Below are 22,411 nucleotides of genomic sequence, written 5' to 3'. Positions count from 1 at the left end.
AGGAGGAGAGAGTGTATCAGAGGTAGAATCCTGCAACATACGAGTATTTCCCCTGATGAATGTTCATTTTGTGGATTTTTAAAGCAATGCTTTGAGAGATTCAGAAACATAAACAAAAACAGAATATGAATCGGAAGCAGAAGCAGCAGCAGACTCTGCGTCAGGGTCAGGTAAATGTGAAAATAACAAGCACCCACTCTCCACTCCTTCGCCGCCCCCAAAGCCAACCCCCATCTAATGCATAATTTATTTGCCTTGTACATTTGGGTCGCAGCATAAATCAGAGCGAAAACAGAACAAACCCCAACACAGCGTAAAACGAAAGCAGCAGCGGCAGCAGAAACAACAACAATTACGTGTATTTTCTATATAAAAATGCGGACTAAAAGAGCTGTAAAACCCATTAACAATTACGCGCTGCGTTCAGCTCTTGTTCCAGTTGTGCCACATTTTGTTGTCGTCGGTCGTCGGCGTCAACCTTCCCCGAAGCCAGAACCGGGCCACAAAAAAGGCCCACCACCAGAATGATAACCTAATTAAGCTGGGGCTCACCTTTTCGTGTTCTTTTACATTTTGTTTTTTTTTTTCATCTGGATATTTGTATGCCTTGCAATGTTTCCTCCATTTTCATTTCCATTTTCTCCTGCTCCACCCACACCCCCACAGCCACTGCCTCTTGTCTTTTGCAGGCATCAGGAGACGACAACGATGTCAAACGTGAGGCAAGAGCCAAATGGAAATCAGGGCAAAGACAACACACAACAGTAACAATAACAGGCAACAGGGACCGCGGAAAAGCAAGAGAAACAAACGCCTCAAAGCGAACAAGAAAAAAATTCGGCATTAAAGTTTCATTTAGAGTCTATCCTGCAGGCCGTGGATCTATTCCAATCCACTCTCTGCTTTCCTGGGCATACGCGTTTTTAATTTCCCCACAGTTTATCGCTGCCTTTTGCCCCCGCTCCCCAGAGACTGAGCGAGTGAGAGAGAAAGAGAGCCGAATGCCATTCAATGCCATTTCATTTACTTCCGTTTCATTGGAGCTGCCTTCTATCGAAGCTCTGCCTCTGCAGCGTACTCTTTGCTCTGCACTGAGGGAAAAAAGCAGCAGGTTTGAAGGTACATTTGAATTCTTGCAAAGGATTGAAGTATGTCCCAGAATCAGCCCAGTATGCATACAATAAAATGATAATCCCATTCTGTTTCTGCTGCTCTCTCGACACTTTCTTCTTTGCATTTCCGTAGCTGGCTTCGCTCTCAGTGTATGGGTCGTTCTTTCTCTCTGGTTCTCTTTCTGCTGTTGGCCCTTTTGGCTGCGGCTTGTAATTGCTAATATCCGCTTTTAATTAAGCAACTTCCTTTTCAGCATTGTGGTCCGGCGGACTGTGGCCTGCCTGTCTCTCTCGCTTTTGGTCTCTTCGTTTCCTTTTCAGTTGAAAATACGAGTTTATATATATATATATTATTTTTTTATATTTTCTTTCGTATTTGGCGCCCTTTTTTGTGGATTCGGTTTGGGTTTGCTTTGGCTTGGGCTTGAGCTGCCTTTTGGGCTTTTGTGCATACCAAATAATGCTGGGAGATTGCGCTATTGACCCAAAACTCAACTCACAGGCCCCCTGCATTATTCAGTGCGAGCTTCGAGATTTAATTGGTTGAGGATTCGGGCTTAAAGAGGCGGCGGCATCCCTTTAAGAGGGAATGCCACATGGGTGAACTTCAATTAGTCGGCCAGTGCAATCGTTTTCTAATTTCGAGCACTTTTATCTAAATAACCGCATTCAATGGTGCATGCAACAGCAGCAGCAGCAGCAGTAGCTGGATAACAACGAGAGCACACACTGGGGGTATGCGGGGCCTGTGAACAATGTGTGGAAAAACTGGCCAATGCAATGGTCAATTCTAGTTTGGCAATAAAGTTTCACGAAGCATATCAATTGCTTGGCCTGCGGCTCGCGTCCTTTTCCCTGGAAAATGTGTACAGCGAGCCGAAACAACAGCAACAGCAGCAACAACAACAACAACATCGTGCCACAACTGCAACAACCAGCTTGATTGGGGGTCAATCCACAAAAGCAACATCCACAATAAGAGCAACATTCCGTGTTCGATTTTTGCTTCCTGATGCTGTTATTGTTGCTGTTTTTCCTTGTTTTTGCCATTGTGTGGCACTGCTACTGCCACTGCCACTGCCCCTGCCACTCTCATGGCCCACGGTCTCACAGTATCTGGTCCTTCGTTTGGGTTGTCTCTGCGTTTTGTTGTTCAATAATCAACACCAGAGCAGTGCTACAGGGAGCACCCACACACCACTCCTCTCTGTCGGGGCAGGCGGGTCTACAGGGAGAGGCAGGCTGGACTGGCAGGAGTGCAAACATGCTGCAGCTGTTGCGAAAACCTGCATTTGTGGTTAAAAAATGGAGAGCGACGCTTCGTGTAGCAGCAGCAGCAGCAGGAGCAGGCAGCATCAGCAAGGGGAAGTGGGTTCAGGCCCAGGGTCTCAGTGCAGACAGGTGAAAATTGCTGTAAAAATAGCCATAAAAAAGTGGCATCCACGAGCCGTTAGACGATACATGTGGGGTCGTGGCAGCAGAATAAACGGCGAAAGGACATCGTGTAAGCCGGTGGCAAAAGGGGCAGCCTGCAGATTTGAGGGCATATCGACGACTGGTAGGCCTAGCATATAGGGATGTGTCGCAGGGTACACCAAGAGTCGCCTGTCCTGTCCTCGAATGTTTGCTAATAAATGTTGGATTGTTTGATGTCAGCGAGCCGTGGTCAGAAATCAACGTAGCATACACTCGGGGCCGGGGCCGGGGCCCCGTGCATTAATTAAGCTTTGCGACTCTTCACACCTGTCTCCCCCCACCTGCCTATGCCGTGATGGCCTGCAAATGTAACTGCAACTCCTGACCTGGACAGAAACCCCAAGCATTGTTGTCACCTAAGCGCCAGAAAGTAGGCTCAATCGTATTAGGAATTTCGTTTTAATGGTCATGCCGAGGCAGAGGCAGAGGCAGTGGCAGTGGCAGGATGTGCAGCTCTGGTTTCGTTGGCAGTGCAAGTAATCGGCTTATTCAAGCTGTTGATGTTGCTGTAGCTGTTGCTGTAGCTGTAGCTGCTGCTGCCAAATGTATGCAAAATGCATGCAGAGCCAGTCATGGCTTTGTCTGGAGAGGCAGGCAGGGGCCTGGGCCGGGGCCGGGGCCGGTGCCGGGTCCAGAGGTTGCCTGTGGCACTGGCTAAGAGTTGTTCACTTGGCAGCAAACCAGGCTTAGTGTTTAGTATTTTTGCAGCATGCAACGTGCAGGCGGAACTGCTCCATTTTTTTGGGGCCAGCTTAAGAGTTGATTTCGAATTGAATTGAATGGGCATGGGTTTGATTTTAGTTGAGTTTTTCATTCACATGCAGCTGCCACCACACTTAATTGTCATGGCGGTTCAATGACACACACACACACGACCACCAGTTGCTGCTTCTGGGCGAGTGTTGAAAGTTTATTGTGACAATCGGCTCACACGCCGTTCTATGGCTTCATTTACTGTTGGCTGCCTCTTATACCGCCACTGGAATAACAGTTGCCACATCTAGAGCTAGTGCCTGAATTACAGTTACAGTTGCCCCATCCAGAGGCACTTGCACAGGCAGCTCGGAATGGACGTTGCCCTGGCAGTTAAGCTTGCAAATAAATCTGAGAAAAGTGCAAGCTGATACGGTTTGTGCACTCAAGGAAATCAATGAAGGGAAACTTCCTTGTGCACTCGACTCTCGAGTCGCCTCCAGCCCATTAGTCAGGTAAATCTCCGCCATATGGAGAGGCAAGCAAGCAGCCCTCCAACCTGTTGCTGCTGCTGTTGCTGCTGGATGTTGCTGCTGCTGCCTTGGCAATTACTCAGGTTTACGATTCATTAAATCTTTATGTCGCCAGCACATAATGGATTAAAAACGAGTGTAAATGTACGACGGAGGTGGACCATTTCGGGCGAAGACTTTGTTGCCACCGCCTCCCTTTCTTTTTTTTGTGCCACTCTTCTACCGCTGCCTCGTGCTGCTATTTGAGCTGCCACTTCTACTCGTGTTTTTCTGTTTTCTTGGTTTAATGGAGTGCACCTAATGGCCATTTTTATGCGAGTGTCGGCTTAAAGGCTCCCTTTGTTCTTGCCACAGGCTGGGCTGCTGCTCCTCTGTCTCTCGGCTGTCAGGCAATAGAATTGCAAATGTGAACTGCAAAGCGGTCAAATATTTGCCAATTTCTGGATGGTCGATGTCAACTGCAGCATTTGTCGCAATTCTCGCATAAATTTTGCACACAAAAATGCAGGCACCTCCCGCTGCATCCAGCTGCCTCCCGCTGCCACCAGCTCTCTATCTCCATCTCTATCTCTTTGCAAATGCAAATCCTCTGCCTGCCACCCCGTGCTGCGTGTAAATGAAATGTAAGCAGTGCCGCATATTTCATGACACGCTGCATAAAATACCATCGTATTTTAGTTAGCGACCAGCCAGGCTACAAGGACAGCAGGACAACTCTGGCGAGTGGACTGCCCACCCACAGCCCCGGCCGTATGCAAATGCGGCAGCCAGCGAGGGAGAACTTTATGGCAATGTTCCTATCTTATTCCATGTTGCTGCTCCTGCTGCTGCTGCTGTCGGTGCGTAATCTCTTGTGCCACAAAATGGAGACCGGAGACCGGAGACCAGCAGAACTTTTGTACTTTTGTTAGTTTTCCATTCGGACAGAAATGTTATTAAGCTCGTTGGCATTATTTGATTGCCCTGCCGCACACCCGGACCCCTGAGCCCCTGAACCCCTGCACCCTCGGATACTCGGAGAAACTTGACCTTAAATACGATTGTTTAGTGTAATTTCATTTCATTTGTGCCCCACCCGGTGTGGGTGCTCCAGCAAAACTTGCTTGACAGCAATTAAGTTTCTGTGGACACGGGGACACATGTTGCAGGGCCCCAAGCGCTGGAAGGGTCCCGGAACCCTCTGCCAGTCGTCGTTCCTATGCCATTCTTGCTGCCACCCTCCTTCCCCCCCTCCCTAACATTATTACTTTTATCGGGCAACATTGACAGAACAAAAAACCTGCTTTGTGTACAAATTTTCTATTTATGTTGGGACACAGCACCCCCCGCTCTGCTCTATCGCACTCTCTTTGGCAAGACAATCGATGGATTGAGCCGATAAAACCCACTCACCGACCGTAAACCATCAACACAGTCAGCCACATATGTATGCGCACGCATAGAATAGAATGGAATGGAAACATTTTTGGGCTTTTTGTGCTCAGACAAAATGCGTTGTTAAACATGTTTTGGGTCAATATCATAAGCCATGATAGTTATAAGCCACAAAATGTTAGACAAACACTTAAGCAGACACACTGGAAGATGGGTTTCGGTTTCGGTTTTCGGAATGGGGAAGGGGTAGGGGTTGGTGTTGGGGTTGGGGATGGGCATGGGGAATCAGCACGAAATCCATTCAATGCCATAATAGACACTGGAAATGTTCCACCTTTCGTTCGCTTGGGTTGAGGGCTGCCGTAAAAATGGGAAACCACAGAAATTGCATTTTCGTCTCGACAGTTTTTGTGGGTTTCCTGAATGTCCTTAACATGTGTGCGTCTGTGCCTGTGTCTGTGTCCGGGTGTGTGCTTATTTTGTCATTTACGTGTATCCCTTTTAATGCGACCCAAAAAATTAGTTTTTATTGTCACACAAAGGACATTGGCAATGGCAACGGCAACGGCATCGGAGCGACAGCCAGCCAGATGAGGAGTTTAGCCTCTGTGCTCAGTTATTAAGCTTTTGTCTTTATTTTATATGTTTTACAATCTCTGTTACGTCCATGTTGTGTCCTTGATGACACCGCCAGTCGTCTGATGCCCAAATACAGGATCCAGTGAGCCAGGCAGCCTGGGAGCCAGGGTCCAGGGTCGTGTGCGGTCGTGGTCCCTTCAATTGAAATGTGTGCGCTTTTGTGGGTTGATTTTTCGTTTTTCGACCGCACACAGCCTATCCATATTAGTGTGTGCGTGTCTATGTGTGTGTGTGTTTGTGTGTGTGGTTTCATTGCCTATGACTCGAAATCGGAATCGGAATGGACGACGAGGCCAACATGTAATTGCCTACTAAGTGGGATGTGTACACATGTCCATCTGTAGCTGCATAGTCGGGGACAGGGATACCTTCAATTTCTCGTTACTATGCTGGAAACTAGGCAGTGAAATGTTGCTGCAACTCTTAATTGCAACAGAGGATGGCAAAGGCATAGACATGCACGCACACAGATTGGCAGTAACCAGGAGGCAGTCATGTGCAAATTGCGATTGCTACTGGTGTTCCACTCCTCTCTCTGTCTCTGGTGTTAGCCTCAACTTGCAACAGACCAAGCAGAACAGCTCCGATAAGCGATAAGCTCCTGCAACAACATTTTAAAGAGGGACAACATTTCCAGCATCAAATCAGCTTTAAGCAAGGATGCGGATGCGGACACATGCCACAGCCCAGACCGAAACAGATGGGGGAGGGCGTGTCAGGGTCAGAGGACACTCTGTTGTTAATAAAGTTCAATTTTGGCTACAGCATCCACCGCCAAAGCAAAACAAAACCAAAAAAATACCAAAAAAATTCAAATGACTTTGGATAGGGGGGGGGAGGGCGTGAGGCCTCGAGTGCTGAAGCTGCCGCGCATTTGGAGTGCGTTAAATTTATTTATTATCATTGTCAGCGTCATCATTTGGGGCAAAGTGTCATTTAGTACAGGGCCAAGCAAGGCAACAACGCGGCGGCAAGGCGGCAACATGCCACAAAATGACAAAACGAAGCGTAAAGCGGAGCAGGCGGCAACAACAGAAGGCAGCCCGTCCCGCAATTTGCCTCTGCCGCACAAATAACATCAAGTTCAAAGCTAATGGCTGGGGCAGAGTTTGGGAATGTGGTGGCAGGGGGTGGGGGGTGTAATGGGACCCCAGGAAGGACCCAGGACTCTGGCATAATCGAACCAAAGCAGACAACGGGAAAAAAAAGTAAGACAGAGAGAATGAGAAAGGGAACGGAGGGGGGAAAACTGTAACGAAAGCGAAACGAGAGAAGGCTGCCGCACAATGCATGTGGCATGTGGCAAGTGGCAAGTAGCAAGCGGCAAGTGGCAACTGCGAAAATGTTTGTATAGTCGAATAACGAAAGCAGAAGCAAACCGAAAGCCGAAGCCAGAGCTGGAGACGGAGACGGAAAAGCGAATGGGAAATGGAGATTGGGCGAATTCGGTGTTCGGGTGGTCTGGGGTCTGGCGGTTGGGGGTTGTCTGTTGGAGGAGGGTTGGAAATAATGTACGCATTAATTCCTCATTTAAATTCAGCGGCGCGTACAACGCATTAGTTGCGTCATTCCCCCGCGCCCTCCCAGAAGCTACTCCTCCACTCGTAGCCGTAGCCGAAGCCGGAGACACTTTTCGCTCCGTTTTCAAGAGTCCTTCGATGATGATGGCCTTAAAAGCAGAAATTCCGCTCTGGGCGAAAGTGATCTCGTCCTGCTGCTGCTGCTGCTGCTTCCTTTGCAAGGAGGAAGCGAACTACTTGTGTGTGGAGCAGTTGGTAAGTTTCTTTGCTGAAATTAGCATAATGCCAGCGAATTATGCAATGCTTTTTTGCGACTCTTCGAGTTTCCATAGGTCCATCCATCCATCCAGCTCCACTCCCTGCCACAGTTGGCTAAGTGCACTTTCCACCCGAAAAACAGTGAGAGAAACAAACAAACAAACAACAGCAGGGTGCCACAGGGTGTGAGGGTGCCGTAGGAGGGCTCCTGGCCAGGTCAAGTAAATCAACGCATTACACTTTGTAATGTGACTGAATAAGCAGTGGGAATACGATGGCTGAAGAGGGTACAAGGGGGAGGCACATTGCTCAGAGTGTAAGTGCAAATGCACTGATAATGCCAATAATTCAATTATCCTGCTGCGCTGTGCCCACACTCCCACACCCACAGCCACCCTGGCTGCACTGGCCAGCTTGTCTTGGCTTATTGTTATTGCCAAACCGAGTGACTAGTTGATGTTGCTGTGCTTGCGTTGGTGTTGCTGTGGTTGTGGCTGTAGCTGAAGCTGTATCTGTATCTGTGGCTGCACTTACAACTTCCAGAGATTGCAGCTACTTTTGTTGGTTGCACGTCTCCGGCAGCATCTCCGGCTTCTCGCAGCTTGCCTCGTATTAAGAAGTCACTTAGTTGACAGCCAGATAACAAGGAGCAGAAGCAGTAATAGGAGCAGCAGGAGCAGCCGGGACGGGCAGCAGGAGAAGGAGACCAGCCCGGCAGGACGTAAATTGAAAACAATAGTTGCAATCCAAACGACACACGAAATGTTTCAATCTGTGTTGGTGCTAGTCTTTCGTCTGTGGGTATAAACATAAATAGGAAATGGATGGATGGATGGATGGATGGACAGATTGCCTGTGTGTATCGTTACACGGTTTATCACTTTAGAGTAGGTCAAGATAGTGCGAGGAAGGATCTCTGAAATGGCTCATTAGGATTGCTACTCGTACACAATGTGTGGAGTACCCTGTCTAAAAGGTTACCAGAATACATCACAGGACATCACAGAAAGTTACACTCTGGCATTTATTGATAGAGAAACTGTGAGATAAACTCCATAGCGAGGGTTTTTATGTTGATATTCCTATCCTATACGCATGCCAGAACCGACTTGCCACTGGAATCGATACGTTACAGTGGGAAAGAAATCTCTGGCACTTGCCAGCCTTATTTGCGCATCTTTAATGGTCCAATGCCGGGGCTTAAAGTGCTTTCTGGGGCTCCGGCTCCCCAACGACGGTCGACATTAATTGTCGGCATAATTTCATTACGTTTCGTTCATTAAAACTTTCGAAAATGAAAGTCGGTGGCGTTGGCAGCGACTCCCAAATGGAAAGCGGCAAAAATTGTTCCTCGCAGCATTTCCCCTGGGGGCTAGGGCTTAAGGCTGTGGCTGTGGCACCATCTTCTCTCCGTGGAATTATGGCTCATTAAATGACATAATGCGTGCAGAGTGGAGAGACCAAAATTGTATTTGTGTACGCAGTATGCGACGAGTGTGTGTGTGTGTGGGATACTTTTGCTGCGGCAGCGACAGATGCTCCTTGCGCTGAGTCCTGGCTCTTGAGGCCTGGGTCCCTGCTCCTGTTGTCGCGCTGTAACCGCAGGGCGATGGCACTGCCGCCCGCTGGCGTCTACTAATGTCTTTCTAATACACAGACACGCACCGAGGACACACTCCTACACATGTGTGGCATATCGCAGCGGGTTGCCCAGGACACTTCACAGACATGTGTGCCGCATAATAGTCCCGGCTTGATTTTCTCTCTCTCGCGTCTTCATCGTCTTTTTTCGGTTCCTTAAGGCATACCCCCACATGTCTTAACTGCCGTTGCGTCTTTTTCAATTACACACATAATTAAATATGTTGCACGCCCCCACCAATGCCGGGGCGTGGTATCCCGCGGGGACACAGCCCCATTGCTGTGTGTGTGTGTGTGTGCCAGACAAATACTCCCAAATCTCTCCCAATTGTGCGATATTCCCAGCAGCAAGACTCTCTCCTCTCTCCTCTCTGCTCTCTGTCCCTTTGGCCCATGTCGGATCGCATTTTGTAGATTTTAATAAACACGCAAGATAATTAAATTTAATCGCAGGCTTTTATTCTACATTAGCATGTGTGCGGGTGGGGTGGGCACTCCCCCCCCCTACGGCTGCTGCCCCTCTTGTACAAATGACAAACTCTATTTGCTGTGGCCAAATTCAATTTGCCACCAAAGTCCTGCTTGCTCCTGCTGGTAGACTGGCGGGTCCTTGGGCAAACATTTCATTTTCAACAATTTTATTTTAGAGAGCTCTCCCTCTTTCTCTCTTTCTCCCTCACTTGAGAACTCAAATGCTCTCCACTTGGCAAACAATTTGCGGCTAGATAATTGCACAAAATTAAACATTTCTGCATATATTTTTTTTGTCAGCCTAAAAGTGTACTTCAGACACATGTGAGTGTGAGTGTGTGTCTCGTATCTCTGTGCCTGTGCCTGTGGATCTGTATCTGTATCTGTTTCTCTTTTCCGGTCTGGCTAATCTTTGAGCCAATAAATTTATGCGGAAATATGTGCTTTCCGGCTCTCTGCCTCTGGCACTGTCACTGCCTCTGCCTCTGCCTCTGTGTCTGTCAAAATCTTCTTTCCACTTTCCACTTTGCCGGAGATATAAATACAATTTGCAGGTTTTAATAACCGCAGCTGTCGCCACATCACATCGCCTAAGTGCAAGGCATAAACCAGACTCAGACTTGCAGAAAAAAAAAACGAAAGAAGGAAGGAAAACCCATAGAGAAAGTTGAAATGGGGGACAAAGGGAAATGGCAAATGGGGAAACCACAATTTAAGATCAGAAACAGAACAGACACAGAATTACAGTGGAATAGGAATAGCAACTGGAATAGGAATAGCATAGGAAATAGAAAACAAAAGGCAGACACAACGGAAATGAAGATTTTTATGTGGCCCAAAGTGGGACAGGCAGCGTGTACTTGTGCCCCATAAATTGCTGGCAAAAAGTGTGTGTGGAAAAGTGTTTTGTTGTCACTCGCCCCATTCCCCCCGCCCAAAACCTCCCCAAAGAAAGGACCTTGCACAGAGTCACATACTGAGGCAGCCAAATAAATTTCTATTAAACACAAATGAGCTACAAAAAAGTTTCTTAGAAAAGTTTTATCCCCCCACTCACCACACACACATACACACACACACACTCACACACACATCAGTGCCAAAAACAAGAACAAAAATGTTTTCCCTACTTCGGGAGAGGGAGAGGCAGAGAGAACTTTGGAGCAACAATAATTATGTTGATTACAACAAAGCGGCAACTTTTGCCCTCTTCAATCTGCCGCTAAGTGTCCTCTTCTCTTTCCCCTCTTGCATTTCAGTTGAGGGCTTAAGCCGACAACAACCGTCAATATCCATTAATACGTACATAGGTACATGCTACCAGAAATATCTGTAGTTTTAATGTAAGCCATAATTGTGGCCACTCTTTGGTACGAATATCATCATGCTTATATTGCAAAATATATTGCTAGGGGATATATATGTAAATATATGTAGAAATTCCCTAAAAATCTATAATGGGGAATTTGTAGCTGCAACAATTTCGGAATTTCACAAACTAATTTCGTATGCCACTCCGTGTTGGAGTTCGTTTTTGTTTGGAAATCTAATTAAAATCATGTTTGTTAGCTTTTCCTGGGCAGCAATTATGAGCCATTAGCCCTGACTGCCCAATTATCAGTTAGCCAACAGTGAAAATCGGCGGCAGGAGCACCGGTGGCAGCCGCAATTATAATTAAACTAATTACTAAACATGAGATAACAAAACATAATGAGCTCGATAATGAGGGGATGCCGATGTCGCTCATCTCATGCAAGTGAATGCTGCCGCGGACCAGCAGTAAATGTTGCCTCGTTTTATATTTTATAAATTGGCCAGGACCTGAACTACACACCCGCCGGCCATCAATCAGGTGTGGTACCTGTATGCTGCCTCGCTCCCTGCTACATTCGCCATTTGCCATTCGCCATTCGCCGTGAGCAATTTAAAAGTCGCGTCTAATCTTTGGCCTGTTGGCTCACGTGATTTGTTTGCAGCATCGCCGGGAGCGGGCGGGGGGCGGTGCAGCAGCAGTGCTGGAGCGCATAAATCAAAATGCCATTTTTGATAGCAGTTCCCTTGGCCACCTGCCTGCCACTTCCAGTGCCAGTGCCACTGCCACTGCCAATGGCCCACTCCAATCTCCCCGTTAGACAATATATCAAATTGCTTTTGCATTGCGCGCATGCTACATTTTATTTAGATTCTGGCTTAAAGATTGTCCTGCCCCGCAGCGTGCGGCCAGCGCTAGAGCCCAGACCATGGGGCTGCTGCCACTGCTGCTGCTGCTGCTGCTTGCTGCTTGCATTGTCTGTAGTCTGTTGTCTGTTGTCTGAGTGAGTGGCCCGGAAGTGGGAGGTAAGTGCAGCAGCCGCCCATTAATCATGGCCAGGGGTAACGTGTTGAGGCCACCACCAACATTCGAGGAGTCTAAGCCAGATCCTATACCCCATTCCTATTCCCACTCCCATTATCCTTCATCCCGATTCATAAACCATTATAGTTTGCTCTGTTGCGTTGTTCCTGCTTCTTGTGTGTGTTTGTGTGTGTTTCCCTTTCGGGAAAGGGTTGCGAAATTTATGTGTTGCAATTATTTTCTTGGAATAACACTTAAAGTGATTTACGCGGGGCATGTGAGTGCGGGCCCCTTCGCCCGGACCACTCTCAACGAGAAAACTAAAGAAAATCCCAGCCAAACGGTCCCTTTCCCTTCGGAAAGGACTCTTGTCCGACGCATTGTCCGATGTCTGCTGATGCTGCTGCTTATACCGCCCCATTGGGTTTTGTGCTTTTGCATTGCACTTAATAAGATTTGTTAGACCCCCAATGAAATGGAAATCCATCCCCGAAAGAGGGAGAGCAGAAAAGGAATCCTCGCTTAAGCAAATGACCCACCAAATGGCTCATCATGTGTTCCATTTGTGGGCGACTTTAAGGGCCCAAAATACCTGACGACGGACAAACAGGTTGGTGGACGGGTGGGGTGGGGTGGGTTGGGATGGGTTGGGGTGGATGCGCTGACAAACTTTGATCTCGTATATTGAAATCGTTGCAACGAAGAGGCGGGGCAAGTGCCTCGGGCGGTTGTTTGCACTTGCAGCAACATGCCGTTTGTTTGCACACACACACGCACACAGCATGATGCAAGTGAAATCGCTCGAGTGAACCTGCCACAGGAACATCAAAGGGGCTGTAGACTGTTGCCCCTTGCCGCACTGCACGATGCGGCTTTTACGTGCACCTAATTGTCGCCTCCATTAAGCGAGAAGAGCGACGCCTGAAAGTATGCAACTGGCCATAAATTCAATGGCCAAAATTATTACCTGTAATTACAGGCAGAGGCATAAAACATAATTTGAAATTTATGTTATGTTTATGGCCCGCGGACAGACACAGCGGCCCGGAAAGTACCGACCAAACCCCACCCCACCCCACTCCACCCCACCGAATGAGAATGAGTGCCACTAAATTATCGGCTTAATGTGCCCGAAAATTCCTCCGCTGCATATTCGGGCAAATTGAATTGCGAGAGCCAACTAGAGAGCAGCATCCATTACCCTAATGGACCAACTTTTCATGCCAGCAGCAAACGATTTTAACTCATGAATTCCATTCCCTTTTTCGTTGTATTTGCAGACCTGCTATGAACTGGAGCGCTATCTGCGGGATGAGCCGAAGCTCGGCAAGAAGATACACAGCGATCTGGACACATCGGCCTGGGACATATTCTCGACGCCCGCCCGGCTGCTCGAGGAGCTGAAGATCAAGGAGCAGAACCTGGATGCCATTTCGACGACATCGTCGGTCTCCTCGAACTGCTCGGGCATCTCCTGGGACAGCAATGGATCGCAGGCGCTCAGCTGTGCCGTTCTGGTCAAGCAGGAGCGCATCGACGAGGAGGACGAGGAGGTGGGCTGCGACGACAAGCTGGGCGTGCTCTTTGCGGCGCCACCCTCGGCCATTTCGCCCAATCCCAGCATCAGCAGTGCCAACGGCAACATGACACCCACCAGCAGCAGCAGCAGCAGCAACAGTCACATCAGCATCAGCAGCATCAGCAGCAGCCCCATCATCCGCAGCAGCAGCAGCAGCAGCAGTAGCATGAGCATGAGCATGAGTCAAGCGAACAGCTGCCTGAGCGGCGCCAGCACCATCACCGTGAGCTCGCCGAGCAGCTCGTCGCCCGGGTTCAAGGTTCGCGTGGTGCAGGCCAAGAGCCAGATGGGCAACGGGGCGCGGCTTCATCTTGGACACGTGCAGGACTTTGTCCTGCCCACGCTGACGCCGCCATCCTCGCCAGAGTCCAGCCTGCGGAGCCACAACAACTATGCGCAACAGATCGAGGCCAACGATCTGGCGGCCTTGATCCAACAACAGCAGCAACAGCAGCGGCAGCAGCAACAGCAGCAACAACAGCAGCAACAGCAACAGCAGCAGCAGCAACAGCAACAACAACAGCAAGGCAACTCCACACCCGCCACAGCGATCCTGCGCTTCACCAGCAGCAATCACCAAAACAATCCCACAATGACGCAACTGCAGCAGCAGCAGCAACAGCTGGCCGTCCAGCATCTGAGCATATCGCCGCAGGCCCTCGGCCAGAGCGGCAGCAACAGCAGCAGCAGCAATTCGCCCCACAGCAATGGGGGTAGCAACAGCGGCGGCAATACAAGCAGCAGCAACAGCAGCTCCAGTGGCAGCTCAAGTGGCAGCTGCAACAAGGATCAGTCAACCCACAGCAACATTCCGCGCAGCACGATCGTACGGCTGACCACAGCGAACGGCAAGCCGGGAGCGGCCGGCATCAGCCTGGCACGCGTCATCCAGATGCAGAACAATGGCCATGCCAATGTGGCAGCCGTGCTCAGTGCGGCCGCCAGCAGCAACAGCTCCCACAGTTCCAGCGCGTCGACACCACAGCAACAAGTGGTGGCGCCACGAGCTGACAAATCCACAAACGGTGCGTATGGCAGCCAAGCACCAGCACTTGCCCCATTTTCAGCATCACACCTCTGACTCTTGTGACCCTTGTGACTGACCCTCGACTCTTGTCTCGCTTCAGGTTCTGCCAAAAGTCATCACCCGCGGCAGCATCACAGCGATCACAGCCCGGACGCCAAGCGCCGGATACACAAGTGCCAATTCCTAGGCTGCAAAAAAGTCTACACGAAGAGCTCGCATCTGAAGGCCCACCAAAGAACGCACACAGGTGAGTTGGTGCTTGCCACGGCCATGTGGCACAGGCAGGGCGGGGCGGGGCGGAATGAACGGTATGTGGGATTGTGTGTGTGCTGCTCCTGACAGCTTCGAGTGCCGGCTGCTGAATTATGAGGGGGGGGGAGATGGCATAGGAACAAAAATCAAGACCCAACTGATACCCTGCCCGAAAAGTGTGCCATGGGAAATACTCGTCCCCGTCAGGGCTACCAATTAAAAGTTGTGCCCACACACACATTCTCACACACACCTTGGGGCAAGGACACACCAGCCTGGTCGTCGCTCTTCTGCTACCTTAATAAATCAGAGGCCAGCGACAACAATGTCCTGGACAGAGGCCCCTGGGACACACGAGTGACATGTTGCATTGTTTGCCCCGACACTGTCTGCCGTCCATTGTCCGCTGTCCATGCAGTCGCGCAGGCAACATGCAGCAGGAGAGCGAAGCGAAAGAGTCGTCCAACCAGGGAGGAGCACCGGCAATTGAGGCCCCAAAAACAACCTCATGGCCGGACAGCAGACGATGCTTGAAATTTCAATAAAAATCGCATAATTCAAACATGAAATATTGGTCGCAGAGTGCCAGGAGGCAGAGAGAAATCCCAGCGATGAAATGTAATTTTATTACAACCACACAGTCGAACACCAGAGAGCAAATCTATTGATTTGTGCCCCATGTAGATGCCTCCTCTGTGCGTGTTCGTGTTCGTGTGCGTGTGCTCTGCCAGCAAACACTTAACCCATAAAATAGAAACCAAAATCCATTTCAAGTTCTGCCAAAAAGTGGGCGAAAACAACTCCAAAAAAAAAAATAGAATATTTGCAGTTGTTGGAGAACAGTTTTGTGCGCATTCAGTTAAAATACGTTGAGCGGCGGATTATCCGGACTCTCGACCCTCCATGAATTTCACAGATTCAGAGTTTTGTTTCTGCTTGTCAGTTTTCAGTGTTATGTGGAGCAGCAGCTGAAGGGGTGTGTGCCACAGCCAGCCACACAAATCATTTGGCACACACTCAAAACCAGAATTCCAAACGTTGGCATTCTTCCGAGACATCGTAAACAGACAAATATTGCCGCAGACTAGATCCACGAGCCGCACAATTCGGCAGCCTCAAAAATCTTTTCCTGAGTTCAGTTCTATAAGGTGTAGCCTGGGTGGTTCGGAAGTTATGCCTACTGCGATCAAGCATTCCAAATACCAGGCAAAGTATATCTTTTGCCAGACAATTCCTACTGCAGAAGTAGGTCTCTGAACGAATCGAATGTATGCTCCAACTGTGGAAAATGATCCATTCTGTGGATAGCCTGCTGTGTGTCTGTGTACTTGTTCACTTCTGCGTCCAAGTGTTGGCATCGCATCACATGCCATCAGTTAGAATTGTTAGCTGGCTCTTTGCATGCCCAGCATGTTTCATCAGCAAATGAAATTCGGACGAGAGATATTTCTCACTCAAAAACGAATGTCTCTCCGGGGCTTGGAGCGAGTGTTTGTTTAGTGCCCAAATGTTGGTTCAAGTTGCTGTTGAGTGACCCTTTCAGAGCATACCAATCATCATCAGCTTGAGCTTGAGCAGGGCCGGGGCAGAAACTGGGGGAGGGCCGACGATTCATGCATATGCAATATAAGGTACGAGCATGCTTCTTGCCACACCACACCACACCACACCACCCTTCCCCTTCAGCTGGCATACAAAGTCAACAACTTTCTGTGTCAGCCGCAGGATATTGCTCAATTTGTAAATTTGCTGTGGCCCCAGGATGCGAGGCTTAACATTTTAATTAACATTCAATTTCTGCGCCTCCTCAAAACTGTTTGTTCGTCTCTCTGCTGCTTCTGGTGCTGCCGTTGTTGTTGTTGTTGCTGTTGCTATTTCTGTTTGCCTTTGCCACAAGAAAGCCAAAAACTTCTGGCTCAATAAAAATCCATAATAGTCGAAAGTTTTTGCTCATAATTTTCAGTTTATCTTTGCCCACAAAAACAAGAACAGAAGAAGCAAAAGCTGGAGATGAAGCCAGCGTCGGAGTCAGAGCCAGTGCCAGGATTCTCTGCCACTAAACTGTTCAAATGAAAATCCAGCAAAGCTCATCCAGGGGCGGTTTTGAAGGGGCGTGACTGCTTGATTGGCACCTCGTTGTTGTGCTACGCACACCACCCCATCGCCCCACCGACCAAACGCCCCAAGTGCGGAAAGTGTTAATTTGCTTGGCAGAAAGTTTCCATTGTGCCAACATCCGTTTTGGGCCGATAAAAAATGAAAGAGAGGAATTCTATAATTAATTACACATGCTCTACGGCTGAGAGGAGGGGCAACAGTGGCAGGAGGGACAGCAGCGGCAGCAGCAGCGGGAGTCAGAGGAGTCTAATAAATCAAAAGCCAAGGTGTTGGCCCAGCGATAAGATTGAAACATTTGATTTCGGACGCCCCCAAACAGAAAAAAAAAAGTGGCAAGGCCAAAGTCATGAGGGATTCTGTTCTGGAGCGTTGGGAGAGGAAAACGTAATTATTTTAATGACACCATGGAGACCGGGCGACGCTCCTTTTTTTATTTTGGCTTAAATTAAAGAAAATCTAATGAATTACGTTTTCTGCATTTAAAATTAAGCGAAGGGGAAAATGTATTTGGGGGCATTCTTTAAATGCTGTCGCATTAGAAAGCGGACACATGCAAATAATTGATGATGAGCCATTATTCACCGGCCAAACAGGGCGTCCTTGAGCGTGTGGGGGCCATGGGATGGGTTGGTCGCGGTGGTAGTTGGGAGAGTAAAGAGCAGCGTGCAATGGCAGACAGTGAAATTAATTTGATTTGGGCTCTCGAGCGCGCTTCCTGCGTTTCCTCCTGTGGCTTGTCGGGCTTTTCAATTTGCATGTCCCGGACCATTTAATTAGGAATCCATTCAAGCATTTCCCAGTCGTACTGATCCAATTGTATAGATAGATACGAGCGTATATGGGTACACAATTGAATATCAATTAAAGCGCCATTCGCTGCAATAAATTCCTCACAAACTTTTGCCACAAAAGATTTCAATTAGTTAAACGCAGAGCCGGCTATAAAAATGCCAGAGTTGCATGCAACCACAGACACCAGCAGTGGGAATATGAGTGGGTGGGGGAGAAGTTCGCCGGGTTTTCGAGGCACTGAAACCGTTAAGAAAAGATTACAAGTGCAATCAAGTGGAAAGACGCAAACAGACCATAAAAATTGTGTTGAGTGCAAAAGCCGAGAAGGCATCGACGAGCGCAAGGCTCTCCCCCCCATATAAAGGAGCGCCTGGCAGGAGCCGCGCCCGAAGGGATTTCTTAGCTGCAGAATGCACCACCGAGCTCCACCCCCACCCCCATCGCATCGCATGTCCCGTCGGGGCATTCTTTTCTATTGCCAGCTGAAATTAAAACCCAACGCCAAGTGAAATTTATAAAATATTAACTGGCTCCATTCGCCGCCATACGCTATGGCAAGTCCTTTTTCTCCTGCTAAGCGGCTGCTGTAGACAAGCAAGCTGATGCTGATGCTGCTGCTCCTGCTGCTGCTGCTGTTCGTGCTCCTCCTCCAGTACGTGGCTTTTGTGGCCGACTCCTTATTGCCTTTAAACAATTTACAAGTGCAAGCTTTATGGCCTGCCACTGCCACAGAAGGAGCAGCAGCAGCAGCGGAGCGGTAGCAGCACTCTGCCCCCAGCCCACCGTAGTGGCAACTGCAACTGAAACTATCAATATAGTAGAGTCAGACAAACGGCTGAGGTTAAGTTTTAACTGCGTTCGGCTCAATAAATTAACATGGCGACGTCTCGACGTCGCGATTGGAGCATCGGAAGCTGCTCGTATAAAAGCCGCGAAGAGCGAACACAAAAAATAAAAAATATAAAAATAAGAATAAAGAAGAGCGCTTAACCCAGTTGCCAATTGGGTGGCTTTTTGGCCAGGTCGCGCTGCTTCATTGCCGCTAACAATGTCAGCTGCAATGGCAGCCCTGAAAACTAATTAAAAGGCATTGGCGGATGGCAGTGGCATGGGATGCATTCCAGCAGATACTCGCACTCGTACATCTTGCCCCGCTAGAGGGTAGTACGCGTAGTAAGGGCGTACAAAACTATCGCGAATAGTGCTCCAGAGTAATCCCTTCGGATACCGAACTTGTAATGTAATCCTGCTACACAAATTGATTCCTTTAGCTGCACTTGAGGCTCAATTTATCTCATACAGGGTATCAAATTGGTCAGGATCTTCCTGCTCAGCCCCGATTGCCTCTGCAGTTTGTTGTTGGCTTCGTTTCGGTTTTATTTCGTTTTTGGTTTGGTTTCGTTTCATTTCGTTTGCTGGGGGGCCACTTCAATGGCCAGATAACACGGCCATTTTGGTTGCTTTATCGCTGCTGCTTCTGCTGCTGCTGCTGCTGCTGCTCCCTTCTGTGCAACACTTTTACCCCTGACCATTCGCCTGCTCTTTTGCCGTTTAAATGCACTTCAATACGAGACTCTTGGGGGTCGCATCCTAGATCTGTGTGAGCTTGCACTTTGTGCATTTGACGGTGATTTACACAGCGCCAGAAAGAGCTGCAAGAGGCATTTAGAAAGAGACAGCCAGAAGCAGAGCGATAGAGATGGTGATGGAGGTGGAGATGGAGATGGAGAGAGAAAAAGATGGCCGAGCATGTATGTGTGGGAGTGTGATTGTGTTTGTGCAGTCGCTTATTTATTGGCAATGCTTCGATTCCCAAACATTTCTGACAACATGCCAAAGTGCAAGTGGCAGACACCCACACTTCCACACACACACACACGCTGCATGTATGTATATACTGCTTGCCCCTACACATGGATACAAATACACTCATGCATACAGCTGCAGATACACGAATGGAGGACTTGAGCAATGGCCAAGTGTAAACAAATGGAAATTAAGACATGGTCGAGTCCCATCCCTGGAAGCTCCACAGCAGCCCACAAGCGGAAGGCCAGTCCAGCCCCAGCAGAATGAGCGAGAAGTGTGAACAGCGAAGAGCGAAGAGAGAGTGGGTGAGAGATAGCCCGAGCCAGGGGAAGCCGCAAGTGCATAATGTGAAATTGAGCACGGAAATATCACACATTTCCGCATGCATTAAGTTTTAAGCCAAGTGTATGTGTGTGTGTGTGTGTGTGTGTGTGTGTTTGTGTGGTGTGCGTTACAAAGTTTTCCACTCAGCTTTATGCATTTTTCTTGGCTGTCGTCGTCTACTTGCCGGTTATCTTGCTCCATTTTTTTTTTTTGTTTTTGGCGAGCTCTCTTTCCTTCTCTCTCTTTTTCTCTCCGTCTTTTTGGGAAAAAGAGCCAGCAACGGCGGCAATTTCCTGCCTCGGCTCTGCTGTTTGTCTTTTAAACTGAAATAATTTTGCCATTTTTTTCAGTTTGTTCTGTTTTTCCCTCTTTTGTGTGTGTGTGTGTGTGTGTGTGTGTGTGTGTGAATTTCTCTGGCATTACCCAGCTTTACACTCTGCTCTAGTCAGGCCCTCTCGCTCCGCTCTCTTTCTGTTTCCGTGTTCCTCGTGCGCATTTTTAGGTTCCTTTTTTTTGTTTTGTTTGCTTTTGTGTGAAATTACAACTTCTGCATTTCCTTTTCCTTTCGCCTGGCTGATTCTGTGGCTCTGACTGTGGCAGTGGCTCTGGCTCTGTTTCAGGACCTGTTTCAGGGGCTGGCTCCTGCTCCTGCTCCGGTTGGCTTTTGGCGCTTTGGCTGCCTGTGCCACTGCCACTGCCACTCCGCTTGTATCCTTTGAGGCTTTTGGCACGCATGAAAAATGTTGGCAAAGGACTGGGGACTGGGGACTGTCGACCGTGGACCGTGGACCGTACACCCAGGACGACGGCTTGGCACACCGTTTGACGTTGGCGTCGCCGTCGGCATCAGCGTTAGCATCATTTCGTTTCGTTTCGGTTTTAATTTTACAGTTTTTCATTTTTAATTGTCTTACATTCCTGGCTCGCGCTCTCCCGCTCTTTCTCTGTGTTTTTTCAACCCTCTCTCCATCTCCATCACCATCTCTCCCTCTCTCTCACGCTCATCCCTTTGTGTTGGTTGTTTACTCGTGTTTTACTTTATGCATATTTCGCTTCCGCCGAGGAACGAGCGGCAGCGTCGGAAAAGTTTTTTCATTTGGCAGGCGCGTGCTAAATAAAAAATGTTTCCCAAAACCCCATCTCCCTGCCACCAAAAGAACCATCTACCAGCCCCATCTACCACCCCCTCTGGCTACGCATATTTATGCGCTTTATTGCAGAAGCAGCAGCAGCGGTTGCAGCCCCATTCAGCTCCACACACATTTTTGCCATTTTTAAAACAACTTATTTAATAAGCGTTTCTCTTTCTCCCTCTCTTCCATCCACTCGTTGCAGGTGAGAAGCCGTACAAGTGCTCCTGGGAGGGCTGCGAGTGGCGCTTCGCGAGGAGCGACGAGCTGACGCGTCACTACCGGAAGCACACCGGGGCCAAGCCGTTCAAGTGCCGCAACTGCGATCGGTGCTTCTCCAGGTCCGACCATCTGGCCCTCCACATGAAGCGACACATGTGAGGCGAGATCTAAGCGGTGACGTCAACGGAGACGCATACGAAAGGTGGTAGCACCGCCGGCGGAGTCGGAGTGCAGCGGAAACTGTGTGCCATCAAGGAACGATGAAAAAAACTGCGTAACGCTAATCAAAATAACTGAAAATTAAGGAAAATTTGAATGGAGAATAAGGGAAGGAGTGTATAGAGTGGGAGGAAAATCAAAGAAAGCATCACAACACAAGCACAAAGATGGAAAATAAAGTTCTCTGATTCCGATGGATATTTGTGTTGCCATTATCACCGTTATCGTTTTAGTTTTCGTTATGGTTATCGTTATCATTATCGTTTCAATTGCAAATTCGATTTGTTTCAATGCCTTGTTAAGTGTAAGTCTAAGCCACCAGCATAATCACCAGAATTTCGCAAATACCCCCATACCCGCGCACCCGCATACCCCCCTCATACCTAGCATTTAGCGTCGCGTTCTGAACAAAAAAACAAAACAAAAATATCGTACAATTTACCAAAGCTAAGCAGACATTACTTGTAATCAGTAATGAAGCAGCAGACGAAATAAAAAGAAAATCCACAAAAAAAAAGATTGTAAAAAAACGAAAAGAGTAAAGAAATATTTTTGTTTTCATATTGTGAACACTGCCAAAAACAGAACAGAAAAGAAATGCATGAAAAGAAGAAGGAAAAAAAAATGTAAAGCTAGAAAAAATGTATGTAAATGTGTAAACGTAAAAATAGTTAAGATTATCATCTGTCAGTAATACGGAAACAGAAACAGAAAATAGGAATATGGATAGGAAAAAAAAAAGAACAAGTGCAAAATATGTTTTAAACAAAACAAAAAACACAAAACGATGAATGCTTATTTTTCTTAAATTAATTTTAAATGTTGCCTAGGTCTGATTTTACATTGCATTGCATTTCGCACCACTCAAAATTAAAGCAAATCATCA

The 22,411-nt window shown here is 48.3% G+C and overlaps 1 protein-coding gene across 1 annotated transcript in view; it reads left to right on the top strand.

Annotated features, from left to right (window-relative positions):
- Window positions 1-22,089, top strand: part of LOC111079720 (Krueppel-like factor luna) — a 121,335-nt gene extending 99,246 nt beyond the window's left edge. The window contains exons 3-5 of the mRNA XM_041592764.1: window positions 13,334-14,657; window positions 14,760-14,906; window positions 21,290-22,089. Coding sequence (XP_041448698.1) covers window positions 13,334-14,657; window positions 14,760-14,906; window positions 21,290-21,465 — 1,647 coding nt within the window. The 3' untranslated portion in view covers window positions 21,466-22,089. The remainder of the gene's footprint in view (window positions 1-13,333; window positions 14,658-14,759; window positions 14,907-21,289) is intronic.
- Window positions 22,090-22,411: the final 322 nt, after the last annotated feature.

The sequence above is a fragment of the Drosophila obscura genome, unplaced genomic scaffold (assembly GCF_018151105.1).
Source record: "Drosophila obscura isolate BZ-5 IFL unplaced genomic scaffold, ASM1815110v1 contig_186, whole genome shotgun sequence".
NCBI classification, from domain to species: Eukaryota; Metazoa; Arthropoda; class Insecta; order Diptera; family Drosophilidae; genus Drosophila; species Drosophila obscura.
This window is presented reverse-complemented; position numbering and strand designations above follow the sequence as displayed.